We start from the raw sequence: 20,014 nt of genomic DNA on the forward strand, positions 1-20,014 counted from the left end.
AGGAGGGGGGGGGGGGGGGGGGAGAGACTACATTACCTAATAAGGTAATAGTTGTAAAAAAGAAAAGGGGTGGGAGGAATGGACTATAAAAATATATTGAAAGGACCACTTGTAAAATGTAAAATGCTTGCACACAGACAATAAGTGTTTCTTCCAGATGAGCCATAAATTACTTTTCCACTGATACCTTCACTTACAGTAGTTAGTAGAAATCTGACAGGAAACTGAAGTGAGAGGTACATGGTCACTGCCATAGTTGTTTGTTTGTTTGTTTTTTCAACTTTGTTTTTATTGTTTTCAGAATTTTACAGAAAATAAAGATTTAGCTTTGTCCTTTTATACAGTGAAAATATTGGCAGAATACAATCACCATAGTATCCATAACATTGGATCAACAGTAACCGACAATATGATAGACCCTGATGAAGAGGTTTAGATTGTTACTGGTTAAATGGAGCAATGCAAAGTCCATACTTTATTTTTAAACAATACCAGTTCATTCAGATCATTCTGCCATCAGTAGTGTCTGAATCACACTCCTGAAACATGCTTGCTGCTAATCTTGTCAAACATCTGTTCTGCATCTGTTCAGGGTCTATGGCTAAAAGCTGCATCTGTTCAGGGTCTGTAGACCTATAGACAGAGGATCAGCAGGACTGCCAGGCAACTGGTATTCATAAAAAGAAAATGCATGTCAGCCTCCAGATACCTCTCGTTTCAGGTTCCCTTTGATGTTTTGTGTGGAATGGGTCTTCTGCAGCTAAAAATCCTGTCTTGAAACTCTTATGCCTAGACCTCAAGCATCTCAATACAGGAAGTCTGTCTGCTGTCGGCTGCTGCTTGGATTGCATCAGATTGTTTTAAGGTTAGGGCTCGCCAAGGGTGTTGTTTAAGAGGTGGGGGGAGCCTTAGGGTTAGGCAGTGTGAGGGAATCAGTTAGTGTTGGGCATTGAGGGGGGGGGGGGGGGGGAGGGCTTGTGTTGAGGTAATGTTAGGTCGCAATAAAATACCATAAAGATTGCCAAAGTTTAGAAGACTTTTATTGTAAAACAATAGATGAGTAGGTAGCTGAGCTGTGAGTTTCCATTCCGACAGGAAAGTTATTCTGTACTGAGCTGGATTTCTCAGCAGTCTTCCCTGTATAGTGACAGCTGGCCTGTAAGAACAGTCCTGCAACACAATCGTTCACTCAGTGCAAACTCACACGTGGATCTCATCTGCTGGATTGCTAAAGCTAATTCTTCCTTTTTTCAGGATTGCGTTATCTCTCATTACAGCATCTGAAATGGATTAAGTCGCTCACTTTTATCCTCTTCAGCTACCATTCCAAGTGTGACAAACCATGGTGTGTAATTTACGCAATGCTGCTCCTCACAGAGGCTTAGGAGGGGGAATCTGTTTAGAATTAATGTGGATCACGTCAGGTTTGGCTCTGAACTTGCATTTTTATTTTTCTGGATGGATAACTAAAGCAATACATAGGGTAATGGTACTATCAGGCTGGGGGAGAAATCCAATGCGTTTTGGATCAATATTGTGGTTTTACTCTAAATGTTTACTGACATTTTTTCCAAAGCAGTAGAAAAACGAATATTTTATTTAATGGTTAAATCTGTATTCACGCTGTGTACTTTGTAGTGCTTGTTACTGCAATGCAAACTGTGCGTGTTGTGTGGTGTGGAGTGCAGTGCACTCTGCTGCGTGTCTCATGTGACTGGTTGGCAGGGTCTGCATGGAGGGTGCTGGGATTGGAAGCTGCATATGTGTGCAGTGCACTCTGCTGCGTGTCTCATGTGACTGGTTGGCAGGGTCTGCATGGAGGGTGCACGGATTGGAAGCTGCATCTAATGTGTGGAGTGCAGTGCACTCTGCTGCGTGTCTCATGTAACTGGTTGGCAGGGTCTGCATGGAGGGTGCAGGGATTGGCAGCTGCATCTAATGTGTGGAGTGCAGTGCACTCTGCTGCGTGTCTCATGTGACTGGTTGGCAGGGTCTGCATGGAGGGTGCACGGATTGGAAGCTGCATCTAATGTGTGGAGTGCAGTGCACTCTGCTGCGTGTCTCATGTGACTGGTTGGCAGGGTCTGCATGGAGGGTGCACGGATTGGAAGCTGCATCTAATGTGTGGAGTGCAGTGCACTCTGCTGCGTGTCTCATGTGACTGGTTGGCAGGGTCTGCATGGAGGGTGCACGGATTGGAAGCTGCATGTAATGTGTGGAGTGCAGTGCACTCTGCTGCGTGTCTCATGTGACTGGTTGGCAGGGTCTGCATGGAGGGTGCAGGGATTGGCAGCTGCATCTAATGTGTGGAGTGCAGTGCACTCTGCTGCGTGTCTCATGTGACTGGTTGGCAGGGTCTGCATGGAGGGTGCACGGATTGGAAGCTGCATCTAATGTGTGGAGTGCAGTGCACTCTGCTGCGTGTCTCATGTGACTGGTTGGCAGGGTCTGCATGGAGGGTGCACGGATTGGAAGCTGCATCTAATGTGTGGAGTGCAGTGCACTCTGCTGCGTGTCTCATGTGACTGGTTGGCAGGGTCTGCATGGAGGGTGCAGGGATTGGAAGCTGCATCTAATGTGTGGAGTGCAGTGCACTCTGCTGCGTGTCTCATGTGACTGGTTGGCAGGGTCTGCATGGAGGGTGCAGGGATTGGAAGCTGCATCTAATGTGTGGAGTGCAGTGCACTCTGCTGCGTGTCTCATGTGACTGGTTGGCAGGGTCTGCATGGAGGGTGCACGGATTGGAAGCTGCATCTAATGTGTGGAGTGCAGTGCACTCTGCTGCGTGTCTCATGTGACTGGTTGGCAGGGTCTGCATGGAGGGTGCAGGGATTGGAAGCTGCATCTAATGTGTGGAGTGCAGTGCACTCTGCTGCGTGTCTCATGTGACTGGTTGGCAGGGTCTGCATGGAGGGTGCAGGGATTGGAAGCTGCATCTAATGTGTGGAGTGCAGTGCACTCTGCTGCATGTCTTATGTGTTTTAGTGACGACAGACAAAAGGAAAATTGTGGGAACCGTACTCCCTTGTATCTGAAGGTGGGATTTATAGCATAGGGGGACACCAGGGTGAGTGCCGGCACATTGGGGTTTGTGTGTTGTAAGGTGGTAGTACTTGTAGTTCGCCAGGAGAGGTGGAGAGCTCATATTTTTTTGTGGAGATATACACTGATGTCTCTCTTTTCCTTGCATATGAACGTGATGGTTAAAAGTTCAGGAGCAACAGTGTATTTCCATCCCTAGACATTGGTGATTCAACATGCTAATTGTTGCATACATTATCCAGAAACACACGGGGATGGCAGACATATGGATATCTATGCTAGGTTGGGGGGCTACTTAATACTGGGGAAGGGGGACTATCTAATACTGGGGGCACATCTGGCTATCTTTACTGGGGAGGAGGATACCAAATACTGGGGAGTAGACTACCTAATACTTGGGACCGCATATGGCTATTTATGCTGGGAGGCTAATACTCGGGTCAGTCACTCTTTCCTGGTTTCACAGGTTAAAGTTGGTGCCTTTCTTTTTATTGGTTGGCATATATTCGAGTGTATACAGCCTCCAGACTGACAGACTTTCTTCTCTGCAGAGTATGCTCTCTGGCTCTGCAGAGGATAATGGGTGATACGTTGCAGCCTGTGACTGACTCCTACAGTGCCAGAACATGACCTGGAGGAAGCGTCATGACTGTTCACATTTTCTGAGGGCCCGTTTCCACTAGCCACTGCGTGCAGATGTGAGACGCGTGTTGGTTCTTCCGGGTCCGCGGGCACGCAGACAAATCCCAGAAGCTGTGCCATGCACAGCTATGGAATTCCCTGCCTCCCGCACGAAAACTGATGGCAATGTCGCCCGAATCGCTAAACAAGCGATTCGGCCAGCGGCGCCATTATTTTGCCTGCGGGGAAACTGGATTCGGCCCGGTTTCAGCGCTAGTGGAAACTGGCCCTAAACGTTGGACGTGGAAATGGTTGGTTGTTTTTTTTTTTTGTGTATAGTTCTATTAGTGATGGGAAGAAGAAGAAATGGCCTCCAGAAGAGCCCAGTAAAGCTAAATATGGCCAGGGGTTTTCACCAACTCCGCTTTGGGTGATTGTGGTGCCATTTTTATAAGAAATATGCGGGTTCTGCTTGGGTGAAAAATGGCGGCATCTACTGGATTTGCCCATTTTTTGCCACAGGCCTGAGAATGAAGCGTTCTCATCCGCTGCTGCAGTGGTGTATATAATGTCATGCCAGGATGAGATGGGGGGGGGGGGTAGGGATCAGATGGGCCCCTTGTTTCCTTTGCAGTTTTCCACATTCACAAGTCCCGAGAGACCATCTCCTGACAGCCATTTTCCACAAAGGAACATCAGCATAATGTGTCAACAATGATAACACATGGAAACTGACAGAACAAAATTATCAGCTTTCCAGAACCTGTTATTGTGCTGTTGTTATTGGAAGGCATCATCGTGCATCCAGCTTGCTGCCTGAGATCGGGTTACACGTTGCTGGTTGCATGGAGACAGGTGACAGGTGTGTGGCGGGATGAATTGTTAATGATGTTGTGACTCTGGCTGTCGGTGCACAGCTGCCACCTCCTGCTGATTGATATTTCCCCTGCCAATCCAAATACTGTAGTCTTGATAGAGAAACATTTATTTTTTCAGCCTTTCAGCTATAAACTCCTACATAAAGATGTCACAAGAGATACAGTGACTGAATATAAGATCGTGGTGATTTTTGCACTCTGCTCTACTGCACATCCTTAGAAGGGGCGTGCCTGTGACCAAACTTTGGACCATTGAAAGCCTCACTAAAAGGTGTGGTCTGTTGGCCGCCAAAAGCTATCAAGTTATTCTAACCTTACAACCTGGTGTGTAGAATCTGTAGCAGCCCCTATTCTAATGTTTGTGTTCTAGAGTAGACTATAATAAATTGCTAAAACCATATTTTGGAGTGGAATTCCGCTTTAAAGCTTAACTACTAGCATAGCTCTTAATATACACCACCTGATGGTAAGCAGAGGGTGCATTACCTTTATCCGTTTCCTAAACAGACAAGAGGATGACGCTCACAGCCCTTAAAATGTACCACACCTTAAGGGCTGAGAGTGCCATCATCTTGTGTTTATTTTTGTTTTTTTGCTAAAGAGGAGGCGAACTAGCAAGTACTATCAGTTTTCTGCAACTAAAAATTATTCAACAGTTCTAATCATGTGATTGGAGTCTGGCTGAAAGGGTTCACTGCAGTATCTGTAGGTGGGCTGATCAGCAATGCGTTCTACTGTTAAGACTACATCTGGGGGGTCCTGCCAGATGATTGTAAAGGGGCAGAAAGTGTCCAGCATTTGGGATCCGGCCCATACTTCATTTTCTAGTTTGGACATTTTTTTTGCATATACCGTATATACTTGCATGTAAGCCGACCCATGTATAAGCCGAGGCACCTACTTTTCCCTCAGAAACCAGGAAAAAGTGACTGACTCACGTATAAGCCTCCTCCCAATATAGCCCTCTCTACGGTAGCCAGATGTTTCCCCAGTACAAGTCAGCCCCCTCCCCATAGCCAGATGTGCCCCAGGATCATACAGCTGTGTCTCAAGACGCCACTAGATGACGTCATAGATGTAAGACCCAGCGATTGCCACACAGGATGAATCCCTGATCATTGCACCGATAACACATTGCTTGCGTGCTCCGTTCCACAAGCCAAGGGACACAGGAAACTCTGCACACCACGTTGCAGAAGATGAGGGCACAGACAGAGCAGGGAGCCAACTGGTAAGAGCAGGATCACTAGTGCATACTCACACTCCTTTGCCATAAACAAAATCTGCTCCACTGACTCGCATATAAGCCGAGGGGGTAACTTTTCAGCACATTTTTATGCTGAAAAATTAGGCTTATACATGAGTATATATAGTAATTGAGTTTTTTTTTCCCCCCGTTTCACAATTGTATTTCTGACAGGTCTGATCTGATTTCCGATCGTTTTTCTGATCACTTCTATACAAAATCAATCAGAAAAACCATCAGAAATCAGATCGGACCTGTCAGCAATAATCAATTTGTAAATTGCACTGTATGTACTAGGCATTATTCACTTTGCTTTAGCAGGTATTAGCTAGTCGTGTGTGTGTGTGTGTATCAGGAGCTATAGAAAACTTACTATCAGAACCGTATAACTTTATATTCTGCTATTCAGCTTTAAATATACTTAACATTTTTTAAAATGCAATCCTAAAGTAATGTGCTTGGACTAGGGCCTAAAAAACTGATTGACCTTGACAGACATGTTATGAAGGAGCTTGTAGACCAACAACCTGAAGCTCTTCCGCAGAGTTCCTATGAAGACCAGGGGATCACGTTAGTGGATAAAGTTGGGCCTTAACAAGTGTTAAATACTTTTTCCACTAAACTTTTCTTTAGGCGCTGTGTATGACTGAAGCTGAGAATCTCTGTGGTGTTTATAAGAGGAGAATGTTGGCTTAAACTCGAGGCAGATAAAAGGAAATTTGTCTGCTTTACTTTCTTTGTCTTATTAAGAAACATGATGGGACCTGCTGGAAGTTACTGAAAGCAGTCTGTGGTGGCTTAATGAAAGATCAAAGCTTGAAAGGGTCGTATTTTCCTAACATAACCCAAGACGGCATGCTGCTTGCTACCATCTGCGTCATTTATTGGCTGCTGGGGGAATTTTAATATTGCACAACTTTTAAATGTAATCTATGAGGAGAGCCAGATTCCCTTCTGTCTGTATCTCACGGATCTGGAACCATACCAGACGGTGGGATCAGGGAAAGCGCGGAGTGACGTCCTACATCCATGGCTGTGCTAAACTGCTTCTAATGGCTCATAAGCATGGTACATAGTTACATAGTTAGTTCGGTTGAAAAAAGACATACGTCCATCGAGTTCAACCAGAAAACAAAGTACAACACCAGCCTGCTCCCTCACATATCCCTGTTGATCCAGAGGAAGGTGAAAAACCTTTACAAGGCATGGTCCAATTAGCCCCAAAAGGGAAAAAATTTCCTTCCCGACTCAGATGGCAATCAGATAAAATCCCTGGATCAACATCACTAATAATTGTAGTCATGGATGTCTTTCAACGCAAGGAAAGCATCTAAGCCCCTTTTAAATGCAGGTATAGAATTTGCCATAACTACTTCCTGTGGCAATGCATTCCACATCTTAATCACTCTTACTGTAAAGAACCCTTTCCTAAATGACTAAAATGTTTTTTTTCATGTCCTCTAGTTCTTTGAGAAGGCCTAGGGACAAAAAGCTCATTCGCCAAGCTATTATATTGCCCTTTGATGTATTTATACATGTTAATTAGATCCCCTCTAAGGCGTCTTTTCTCTAGACTAAATAATCCCAGTTTATCTCACCTTTCTAGGTAAGTGAGACCGTCCATCCCACGTATCAATTTTGTTGCTCGTCTCTGCACCTGCTCTAAAACTGCAATATCTTTCCTGTAATGTGGTGCTCAGAACTGAATTCCATATTCCAGATGTGGCCTTATTAGAGAGTTAAACGGGCAATATTATGCTAGCATCTCGAGTTTTTATTTCCCTTTTGATGCATCCCAAAATTTGATTAGCTGCAGCTACAGCCGCTGGGAATTGAATACGATTTGACTTGTTGTCGATGAGTACTCCTAAGTCCTTCTCCAAGTTTGATGTCCCCAACTGTATCCCATTTATTTTGTATGGTGCTAGACCATTGGTACTACCAAAATGCATGACTTTACATTTACATTTTCAACATTGAATTTCATCTGCCATTTATGTGCCCATATAGCCATCCTATCCAAATCCTGTTGCAGTATGTCCCTATCTTCCTGACTGTTTATGATTCTGCACAATTTTGTATCATCTGCAAAAATGGCATCATTGCTTTCTACTGCATCTACTAGGTCATTAATAAATCCATTGAAGAGCACTGGACCCAGTACAGACCCCTGTGGGACCCCACTGCTAACAGTCGCCCATTTTGAGCATGATCCATTGACCACAACTCTTTGTTTTCTGTCCATTAGCCAGTTCCCTATCCATGCACACACACTCTTCCCCAGTCCTTGCATCCTCAACTTTTGCACCAGACTTTTGTGGGGACAGTGTCGAAGGCTGTATGCCAATCAACTGGGACTCTGCCAGTTGAAAGAGTCACAAAAGATAAGATAAAGGGGTTTATCTATAACTGAACTTATTACAGCGGACCCTCCCGCTGGGTGGACGTTCAGCCGACCAGTAGTGCGTGTGTATGCGCTGTCGGCGGACTGATAAGGCTGTTTCTGAACGATCCGCTGAGCAGATCGTTCAGAAACAGCCTTATCAGTCTACTGATGCATACACACGCATTACCATCGGCTGAACGTCCGCCTAGTGGGAGGGTCCGACGGATCCGTCGTTGCCACCGTTAGTGCATGTGCGCACCTTTAGGACCCGAGGATGAATGCCATCTGGGCCAGGTGCCTTGTCTATTTTAAATTTACTTAGTCTTGCCTTCACTTCTTCCTGCGTTAAGTATTCAATATTACAATTGGAAGATTGAGACGACGACTGTATCTGTAATTTGCAACAGTGATGTTTCCCTTGTGAAGACAGAAGCAAAGAAAGCATTTAATAACTCTGCCTTACCTTGGTCATCCACCATTGAGTTCCCACCATCATCCTTTAGGAGTCCAATACAGTCAACCTTTCTTCTTTTTTTTTTAGAGTTTATGTACTTGTAAAACTTTTTTGGGTTAGATTTGATATCCCTAGCGATTTGATTTTCAGCTTCAATCTTTGCCAGCCTAATTTCTTTTTTACAACTTTTATTGCACTCCTTATAATTGCTTAATGCAGCCTCGGTCCCCTCCTGTTTTAGGACCTTATAGGCATTCTTTTTCGACTTCATTTTATCTCTATATAGAGACCTTTTTTTATTCCTAGACGTTTTGTTTCCATATGGGATATACATACTACAATATTGATTGAGAATAAGTTTAAAAGCTTGCCATCTCCCTTCAGTGTCGTCCCCTTGTAGTACATTATCCCAGTTCACCAAACGTAGTGCCTGCCTGACAGGACTATTACTGGCAGGGATCACTGTAAATCTTAGGCTTGTCTGTTATTTTAAGGTGCTCCCAACACTTTTTTTTTTACAAAGAATAATTTCCTTGCTGTACTAGTGACACAGCATCAATTTTCCAATCGATTTTGTACCAGAAGTGATCAGAAAATCAATCAAAAAGCCATTCGGCAATCAAATCAATCCTGTCGGAAATTAACGATTTGACCAGTCGATCTGACGGGAAATTGCATATTGTGTACCCGGCATAATGAGTGCCTTCTCTACAGATTTGTGGGCCCCATAGTGCTTGTACATCTGTGCTGTGGTATGGCTCAACTTGCATTGATCACTTTTCCTGGTTTTTGATAGTCTTTGATGCTATTTTGCCATAGTCTGCCATGCAGTGCTCAATGCAAACACTTTACACAAAAACATCCAGAAAAGTTATTTGGCTTACCCCTAAAATTGGCCCTAGATTACGATGGACACATGACTACGGTAGGGATTATACTGTGAACTCCTCTGAGGGACAGTTAGTGATGAGACAATATCCTCTGTACAGTGCTGCGTAAGATGTCAGCTTTATATACTGTAAGTACATAATAATAATAAGAATAATACTGATAATAAACTGACACAAAATACGTGTTCAGAAGTTCCAAAAGCAACAAGTGCCGGAATCTGTGATTCATAAGAAGATCTCCACCTGATTGAGAGAGGGGAGTTTCTCTCTCCTCTGCCAGCCTGTGATGAGGAGGAGTGAGGGCATGTTTGGCTGTCTATATGGGTAGTTGGTATTCATGGTTGTCTTAGGAAATTAGCAGTGCTTGCTGGGGCTGTTGTGCCATGCCAGCTGCTGCTGGAGATCTGTCTTCATATCCAGAGTTGGCATGTGGTTTGTGTCAGTATGAATTCTCCTGTAACAGGTGCAAGGGGGATATTAGACCGTGTTCTAGAAGACTCTGGTGAGCATGTTGGCACTGGCTCTGAGGCTCTGCCTGGCAGCAGCTGCCATCACGTCACCTTGTAAAGCTAGAACAAAAACCTAGAGGAACATTATCTCCATGTAGATGACCACATTTGGATTAAAAACTCAGAAACCTGGCTCGGTATACATGGTCTCATTTGTAAAAACGTAAGAGAACAGAGGTGCCAGCAGGATAAAAGTAGATAAAACTTTTAAAATTTGCTTGGAGGAAGCGGTGGACTTACCTCAGGAAAGCAGACACGAAAGACTGTCTGAATAATTATAAACACATTTATTGAAAATACCCCAAAGATGCAATGCGTTTCGCAGGCACAGCCCGCTTCATCAGGCAATAAGGTGGGGACAAACAGAAATTCGGCAATAGCAAGTATAGCGCCTCTGTGGCACTATACTTGCTATTGTATAATTTCTGTTTGTCCCCACCTTATTGCCCGATGAAGCGGGCTGTGCCTGCGAAACGCATTGCATCTTTGGGGTATTTTCAATAAATGTGTTTATAATTATTCAGACAGTCTTTCGTGTCTGCTTTCCTGAGGTAAGTCCACCGCTTCCTCCAAGCAAATTTTAAAAGTTTTTTTTTTTTTTAATCTACTTTTTATCCTGCTAGCACCTCCTGTTACGGTTATACCGTGTCCACCCTTGGTGGAGAGGTGACTTACCCCCTTCTTTCCGATCTACAGAGAGCGGCTTCTTAATCCTGAGTGAGGACAGGTCTAATCTCCTCACCTGCCTATACAGTGGTTGCCTATGTGGTAACCCATGTTTGTGAGTATACGTATCTCACTTTTCATAATTTCCTATTGTTTTTGACATGCTACACTATATTGGGCTCTCGTTTCTCCATTTTTAATGGTTTCATTTGTGCACTGGCCTGTATGCTGGACAGGAAGGGCAGCTCTCCATGTTGTGATCCTGGCTCAGTGTGCATGGTCTCCTTTGTGCAGTGGTCTGTATGTTGAACAGGAAGGGCAGCTCTCCTCCATGTTGAGCCTGGCTCGGTGTGCATGCCCTCCTTTGTGCGCTGGCCTGTATGTGGAACAAGGAGAGCATCTCTCCCCCATGTTGTGAGCCTGGCTCGGTGTGCATGGTGGTCTGTATGCGGGACAGGAAGGGCCGTTCTCCTCCATGTTATGAGCCTGGCTTGGTGTGCATGGTCTCTTTTGTGCATTGGTCTGTATGCGTGACAGGAAGGGCAGCTCTCCTGCATGTTGTGGGCCTGGCTCGGTTTCCAGGGGAATGCCCTTGTTGTGGTGAGAAGTATTGATTGGAGAAATGTGAGCTCATTCCCAGCAGGCTGTCACTAATTGCATGACAATGACCTCACGTTTCTGTACAATACTCCCCATTACAAGTAAGATGGAATCGCTGGGCTCTGGAAAGTCTCACATCCACCATAGTGAGACACCAATCAATATTCTGAAAATATCCCTCCGTTCTGCACGCGCCGTCTAATGCAGTTATAATGGGCTTAATGAGTGTCTGTTGGGATAATTCCTGGAATAGAGTCCTGCGTTATACCAGAGATGGATGACCTAACCACATGCTAGATTCCGGAGATTGTTTCATATTATTCAGCATTTTCTGAAATGTGTTATTAGTGTACCACCATCGCAGCATGTGCCATGTCATAGACCCAGCCGCTGTGCTGCCATTGCTTGCAGCTACTTACCAGACTTCATTTTGTTCCTGAGCCTTTTTCCTGTTAGCCGGGTCATACCTTTGATCCCATGTGGCCAGACAGTAAAGTGGATATATTTCTATTGATTCTCTTTTAGAAATCAAGTGCTGGAAAAAAAAGGAATGAGAGAGAGAAAATCTAAAACGAGAACTTGTCAGTCAGACTCAACATGTTTGGTAACTTACCAGCAGATAAGGAGATTGTGTAGCTGAGTTGCTGTGAACTACAATATAAAGGAGAATTGCATCTAATAAAAAGATTACCAGTTTTTTTATACCCAGCTGTAACACTTACTTCATCTGGTGTGCAATCTAAGAGAGAAAATGTTTTTTTTCTTCAAATGCATGTGTCAAACACCAAACCTGATGGGGCCACGCAGGGTCCCCTTATTTAGAACAGTGCAACCATATTTCAGCCTTACCTGCTACATAATTATTTCACACAGTTCTTAGCCTGTGATATACTAACCTGTTATTTTCTTGTCTTGCAGGCTGTCCTTTTATTCGGGTCACTCATCTTTCTCCATGTACTGCATGCTCTTCCTGGCGGTAAGTATATCCTTTTCCCTGCACATGTACATTGCAAATGAATGTAAATAAGAATTGGATTTTTTTAAAATTCATTTCCACTTTATGGTGGGATTACACTGTACGTTTCTTAGCCATTAAGATGGCTCGATTGATCATTTCCGATATGTCCAATCTCCCGCCTGATTGATTCCGCGCTCGATACCACATGGGGGACAATGGAGAAAGATAAGGAAAACGAGCAGAAGATAAGAGAATCTCCAACGGTATCGAGTGGGAAATCGATCGGGCGGCAGAATCGAGCCGCGAAAACGCACCGCGTATTCCCAGCATATGACAGTGTGAGAAAATGGCCATGTATTGAGAGCCCCACCCTAATCTTATCCTGTAACTTTGCGCTGAGGGAGGCTCCTAGATCACGGTTATCAGATGATAGCGCATGTCCTCCTAGGAAGATCTGCTACTGGCCTATCACAGGGAGGACACAGATGCTTATTGATGCTGGGGGATGTGGCATTCTGATAAATGCTTCTGTGCAGAAATGCATTCTCTTAATTGCAAACTGCCTTTTTCAGCTAGTGTTGTTCTTCCTCAAAGCAGAATTGCACCGTTACACTGCTATAGGAACTAGTTGTGTTTAAATGTTCTGCTTCATATCTGGCGATTGATAAAACAAACAAAAAAATGGACTTATTGTTGCTGGCCCCCCTATTGCTCAGTGTGCCTCTTGGTGCTTAGTGCACTATGCATTACCTGTCCACTCGCACCCACGTGTACACAGGCAACCATGTGGGGTGCGTATATGGACTGAGGGCAGCGACTGCAGATGGCGGCAGGCTCGGACAGGTGATGCATATTGCACTGGGCACTGGAGGGGGCACATTGAGCATTGGGGGGGGGACAATGTTGGGGGTTTCCTTGCGTTTGTCAATTATACACCGTTACCACAACACACCTGACTGATCGTGACGGCCCTACATCTTGCAGCATGTCCGACCGATTAATGCAACCAATTTCGGACCAAAATCGGTCGCCTCGTCTATTAGACATGCACTTGGCAGCACCAATTTTCATCTGATTATCATTGAATCGGACGGTCAATCGGCCGACAAGTTGCCAGATGTATGGCCACCTTTATTCAGGTGCTCTCCTTTTACAACAGCTAATATGTATACAAGGAATGCTATTATGCTATTTACATTCAGTATTTGGCTGGGATTTTTTTCTGCTGTTTTTTTTGGTAGCTGGGTCAGCCCCAGGATTTCATAGTTTCAGGCGAAACTCGAAAAATTAGAATATGGTGCAAAAGTTCAAAGATGAAATTGAATATATAAAATGCAAAGCGAGATATTTATTTGTGATTATGGCTTATAGTTCATGAAATCCCCAAATTACAATCTCAATGTCAGACTCTAATCAGCTAATTCATGCAAAACGCAAAGGGTTCCTATTTCATGTATCAGTTTTACCTTTTATGTTGAATTCCAGACATAAATGGACTTTTGCCACAATATTGTAATTTTTCATTTCGCCTGTATTTGGAGGATAAAGGGCACCTACATGTGTCAGTAACCATAGATTGAAAGCTGGCAGGAGGCAGCGTTCTTCCTCTGGTGGGCTGTTTGCATCAGGCAAGTCGGCTCTGCATGTAAAGGATTGGCCATTAGAGCAGAGGGCGGGAGAAGAAGCAGTTATTGGTGGAGAGGAAATGGTTAATGTTATGAAGTCTGTGGTTATTGGCCACTAACTGGATTCAGGCAGTAAACCCAGATTCCCTGGCGTCTGTGTGATGCCACCATACACTGTCTCCCATATCACATAACCCGCTGCTGAGTCTCCTCCTGGCAGGAATCTGAGCAGCCTGTGTTGTCCCATCATACAGAGGCAGCCAGCAATGTGATCTCTCAGGCTGTGAGGAGATTGCCAGGAAAGCAAGGAAGTATTAATATGTTATCCTTATGCAGAGACAGACATAATGTGATGCTTCTAGTCTGACGCTCGGAGAAGGATTATCATACTGTCCATAGAATGTCCATATTATTCACATATCCTAAACCCCGCCCCTCTCTGCTCAATGCTGTAGGCACCCCCCCCTTCCCCAATCATCCTACTTACCAAAATGGGAGAGTCCCTTCTAGGCCAAGTCATATGGTGGTTGTTGGACCCTCCCGCTGCTGATTGCTATAGGCTCTGCTGGCTCATGTTAGGTTGGGTTTTTTTTTGGCGACTTTTTTTTTGGGGGGGGGGGGGGGGGAGATTTCTCAGATCTCCATACAACACAGCGCATACACAGGGCTGCTTTCCTGCCAGCATAAACCTTGGTGTTTCCTGATGGATTCACATATTCACCCACATTTTTATAATTAAAGCTGACTTCTGAGTAAAAACATTTTTGCCTTTCAAGCAATGCTTTCATCTGCATTATAAAGCGAGCGGTTCTTACCCCCAGGATTGTTATGACAAGCTATCCCAGCACTACATATACTTATAGAATACCAAGTCCAACTACAGGAAACCGGTTTAGGGTCGGACAGTGTGGAAACACATAGAACCTGTGTTAGAGTTTAGTGTCCCTGTTGGGCTGATTTTCTCTTGCTTCCTGTCCTTGAGACTTTTATGGCCCTAACATGAACCCTTGTGGTACTGAGGACAGGAAATGAGACATAGCAATAAAAGGCCAATGGCGGTTCTGAGTTCAGATCTAATCATTCAACTTCCCAGAATGCTCTGTTGGTGAGAATACTGCATAAATAAAACAGCCTAGGTTAAGCCTCAGTTGGAGGGCGGGGCTACTTACTAATATACAGCTATAGGAAGTGTTTCTAATGCTGAAGCCAAGAAGATTTGAATCGGGATATGTGCAACATATATTCCGGATACCCACTTTTATTATTGCTTTCTGCTATGTTGTTACAGTTCCTCTTTAAAGAACAAGCGACACCCATGCTAACCTAGAAATAAAAAACACACATATAAGTAGATAAATACTACTTCTACTTACATAACAGATGTATTGTGCTATCCACGTAATGATTTCTGTGAATTTTATAAAGGAAAAGCAGAAAATCCTATTCTAGGCAGTGGCCATCTTGCCAAGCTAATGCTGACATCCTATCCTCCCTGACTCTTGTTTTCCCCCCTCCCTTTTCTTGCTCATTGTGTATTCATTAGCTGCCCTCCTCCCAGAGTCTTCAGACACTCCCATTGAGGTGTATACTAACAACTGCACTGTCTATTTTTTATTTACACATCCAATCACCGAGTCACCTCAGCCTTGCTTGTAAACACAAGTAATCAGCTAGGCAGGGAAGTAAATGGAAGAGGAGGAATATATTATAGATAAAAAGAACTCCCAGCATTCAACTCTTTGGCACTGTTTGGCACTAGGGCCAGTGCTCCTAAAGTATGTGATAACTACAAACCATAACAGCAGAAAAGGTTTTGAATGCAGGAATAGCATCTTTATCACTTAGTACACAGACCAGTTGCTGTTGAAATTTGATTTTTATGGTGACAATACCGCTTTAAAGCATCCAAGAGGGTGACTGCACTGGCTGCAATTCATCTATAGCAGCAGCAGCAGCCCACACATCACTATAATTTTTAAACCACGTGTTCCTAAGATAATCGGGACAGCCCAATCAGGTTTCACAGACATTGTAGCTGTTTATTGCATGGTAAATGTCAGCGATTCATAGCCTACTACTGGGTTGTTCCAGGTTCTCACAGTAACAAGGGCTCCTGCTAAATGCTAATGCAGAAAGATGGGAAGTTCATACAAGCATGGATTCTGGGCTCTCTCTGCAGTGAGGAGGTTCAATGTGTGCTTGCAGTCTACTTCAGCCCATGAGGATTTTTCACCTTATGCATCAGATCAATTTTCACCTCCTATTCATTCGCTAATAACTTTATCACTACTTATCACAATTTATTGATCTAGATCTTGTTTTTCCACCACTAATTAGGCTTTCTTTGGGTGGTACATTTTGCTAAGAATAATTTTTTTTCTAAATGCATTTTAACAGGAATATTAAGAAAAAAATTGAAAAAATTCATTATTTCTCAGTTTTTCTGCCATTATAGCTTTAACCACTTGATGACCAGGGGATTTTCCCCTTATCTGTGCTGCGTGGGCTCTGCAGCCCACAGCACAGATCGTGTTTCAGCCAGGGCGATCAGACTTCCCCTGAACCCCCCCTTTTTTTCCCCACTAGGGGGATATCCTGCTGGGGGGGGGGGGTCTGATCGCTGCCACCTGCTTGTGCCTTGCGGTGTGGGGGGGGGGGGGCTCCTCGAAGCACCCCTCCACAGCGCTATTCTGCCCTCTCCGCCCTTCCCTCCATGCTGTGGGCCGCACAGGACGGCGATCCGTCCTGCGCCTCCTCTAATAGGCTTTAGCCTATTAGATGCCGGCGATCCCCGGCAGCAGCGCCGTATTGATGTAAACAGCGGGGATTTCTTCCCCGCATGTTTACAATTAGCCTGCGAGCCGCAATCGGAGGCTCGCAGGCTGTTCACGGAGACACCCTCCGTGAACTGACATGGAAAGGCCGCTCGAACGAGCAACAGTTTCCATGGAAACACACAACCTCGACCTGCTGATGCTTATCGGCGTTAGGCGGTCGTTAAGTGGGTAAAATAATACATGCTACCATAATTAAAACCTACAGTTGTGTTCAAAATTATTCAACCCCCACTGAAATTGAGTGTTTTGGCCGGTTTGACATTGATTTAATTGTAAACAAGATGACAAATGATCAAAATCAAAGAAGCACTTGTAAGTCAGACAAATATAACATAACATTTAAAATGAAATTACTACAAATGTCTTTTCTGTGCTCACATCATTATCAGTTTTATTCAACCCCCAAGTGACATTTAATCTTAGTACAACATCCTTTTGTATGTATTTTATTTGCCCATTTGTCACGGTTATTACACCATTTAAATTATTTCCCTATCACAATGAATGGCACCAATATTTTATTTGGAAATAAAGGTGCATTTTTTTTCAGTTTTGCGTCCATCAATATTTACAAGCTTATAATTTAAAAAATGTTCGTAGTATACCCCCTTCACGTGCAAATTTAAAAAGTTCAGACCCTTAGGTAACTATTTTTTTTTCCATTAAAAATTTTATTTGGGTAACTTTTAGGTGTGGGACATAAACAGTTAATTTTAAATGTTATGTGTGTACAGTATATTACACTGAAAAATGTAAGTAGATGTAGTTTTACTATTTGCACACAAGATGGCAACATTGAGGTTTTTTGTTTTTTTTTTGTGCTACTCTCTTCCCGAAAGCATAAGGAGGATGGGAAACTGTTTTTTTTTCCTCTGATAGACTGCGGCCTCTGATAAGAGTGTCGGTTTTTCTGATGCTGCATTAGATCAATGAACGGGAAACATGTTCCCGTTCATTGATCTCAGGGCTACGGGGGAACAGCACGGGGGGCGCGATCGCGCCGAAGCAGAGCAGCCGCGGCGGCGTAAATGGTTAAAGGACTGTAGTGAGACGTATATGGAGGCTGCCATATTTATTTCCTGTTGAACAATACCAGTTACCTGGCAGCCTTGCTGATCTATTTGGCTGCAGTAGTGTCTGAATCACACCAGAAACAAGTATGCAACTAATCTTGTCAGATCTGATCATGTCAAACGCCTGATCTGCTGCATGCTTGTTCAGGGGCTATGGCTAAAAGAGGCAGGGGATCAACAGGAGAGCCAGGCAACTGGTATTGCTTAAATATGGCACCCTCTTGCTTCAGTTGTCCTTTAGCACAGTTCTTCTGTCTATATAGAATTTCACTTTGCGCTTATCCCTATGTTCCCTATATTCATATATTAGGAACTTGTAGTGCTGCAGGGAAGTCAACAGACTTTTGAAAGGTTCTGTGAAGTAATCAGTCCCCTTTTAAGCTCAGTGACTGCAGTGTGTGCTGTGATGATTCCTAGCCACAGTTATGTGGTAAGCTGTACTGTGTGAGAATCCTCTCCCAGCTACAGTGCCTGCCTGTGGAGAGGTCTCAGCTGTTCCCAGCATTCCAGGGATCTGCTGCTGCTGCTAGGCCCGAGGCCTTTGTAACCAGTAACTCTCACACATTGCATCACCCACTGGCTCAAGGTTACTCACACAAGATGAAGGCTGAGAATTGTGATGCTGGGAAAATAGAGTATATGTACCATTTCCTATTGCCCCAAAATCACTGTTGGGGGGGGGGGTGGTCAATGGGATGCAAATAATTCTGAGATGCAGAATTATGTAAATTGAATATGCAGCTTGAAAATGAATCTTGCCAAGATGGAATTTGATTGGTCTGTTTTCATACATTTGCATAATCCTGCATCAACTATTGATATGCATTATTGGCGCTAGCCTTCTTTAGTAGGAAACCTCATGGGGAACAGTTTGGCCAATCACAATGCTTCATGCTGTAGAGGGTGACTGGCAAATAGTGTGGGCATAGTTTACAACAACCTATATGAAACTTAACAGTTCCAGAGGGTGCAGTCCACCCAATCACGTTAGTGGAATTTCCATATGAGGTTTCCTGCTGGGTCCCCTGAAATAGACTAGCGCAGTTATTTGCACCTCATTGACCAGCACCTCTCTGCCTGGAAGGGTCCCTGTGTCCTCTTTGGACCCCCCTCCCTGCTCTATCACTGGCTCCCCTTTTCCTGTTGCCTCTCCCCCTGTCCCACCACCCTTGCCAGTTAATTATGTATATAATTTAGAGGGGATTCTATCGATGTTCTTTCTTGTGTAGGATTTCATTGAATGGCAGTAACAGCCAGAAACAGATTTTCCTTATCTGTTTCTCCTCCTGTCTTTGAATCCTAATAAAAAGCCATTGGATTTCCACGGATCATGCAGAGAACATTGTTGGCCCATTTCTGTGACTGGAGTCCACAGAAGTTGATGTAATGAGGCTCTGCTGAGCCCTGGCAGGGCCCACAAAGTTGTGCGACATCTGACTAGGCTTCTACCTTATGTGAACCTCCCCCCCGTGACATTGGGCCATCCCTGTACTGGTGCGTTGGGTGATTGGGTATTGCTGGGAAACTAGGCCTGTAATCCAGGTATGTATTTGAGCTTACAGTAGTGAATTCATAGTCTGCAGGTAGTCCCTCCGTGTTAAATTGCTGCAGCTACATATGTACTGTGACTAATCTTGTCCTGTGCTGTTTCCTGCAGCTCTATCTTCAGTCCCGCATGAGAGGAGATTGGGCCCGCCTGCTCCGCCCCACCATCCAGTTTGGCCTTGTCGCTGTGTCCATCTATGTTGGTCTTTCTAGAGTCTCTGACTACAAACACCACTGGAGCGACGTGCTGGTTGGCCTCATCCAGGGAGCCATCGTTGCTGTGCTTATTGTAAGTGGAACCTGCACTAATGACCTCCCTTTGATAGACACTTCCCACATTTATTTTCAGGTGGATTTGGACCAAAATGAGGCCTCTTCCCGATGGCAGCTGACAGGCGGTGAATTCTCCACCTGTCAGCTGCTCTCCTGTACTGGCCAGGCACTTTGTTGGTGCTCAGTATCAGTTACCATATTTATTTCCTTTTAAGCAATACCTTTGCCTGGCTGTCCTGCTGATCCTCTGCCTCTAATACTTTTATCCATGGACCCTGAACAAGCATGCAGCAGATCAGGGGTTTCTGACATAGTCACATTTGACTGGATTAGCTGCATACTAGTTTCTGGCTGCAGTAGTATCTGAACTACACCAACGATCAGCAGGGCTGCCAGGCAACTAGTATTGTT

At 44.4% G+C, this 20,014-nt stretch overlaps 1 protein-coding gene across 2 annotated transcripts in view; it reads left to right on the forward strand.

The window, feature by feature from the left end:
- The window catches only part of PLPP1 (phospholipid phosphatase 1), a 147,457-nt gene that overhangs the window by 124,853 nt on the left and 2,590 nt on the right, over window positions 1-20,014 (forward strand). For both annotated transcript variants that reach the window (XM_068249226.1, XM_068249235.1), the window contains exons 4-5: window positions 12,211-12,268; window positions 19,443-19,619. In XM_068249226.1, coding sequence (XP_068105327.1) covers window positions 12,211-12,268; window positions 19,443-19,619 — 235 coding nt within the window. The remainder of the gene's footprint in view (window positions 1-12,210; window positions 12,269-19,442; window positions 19,620-20,014) is intronic.

The sequence above is a fragment of the Hyperolius riggenbachi genome, chromosome 1 (assembly GCF_040937935.1).
Source record: "Hyperolius riggenbachi isolate aHypRig1 chromosome 1, aHypRig1.pri, whole genome shotgun sequence".
Classification (NCBI taxonomy): domain Eukaryota; kingdom Metazoa; phylum Chordata; class Amphibia; order Anura; family Hyperoliidae; genus Hyperolius; species Hyperolius riggenbachi.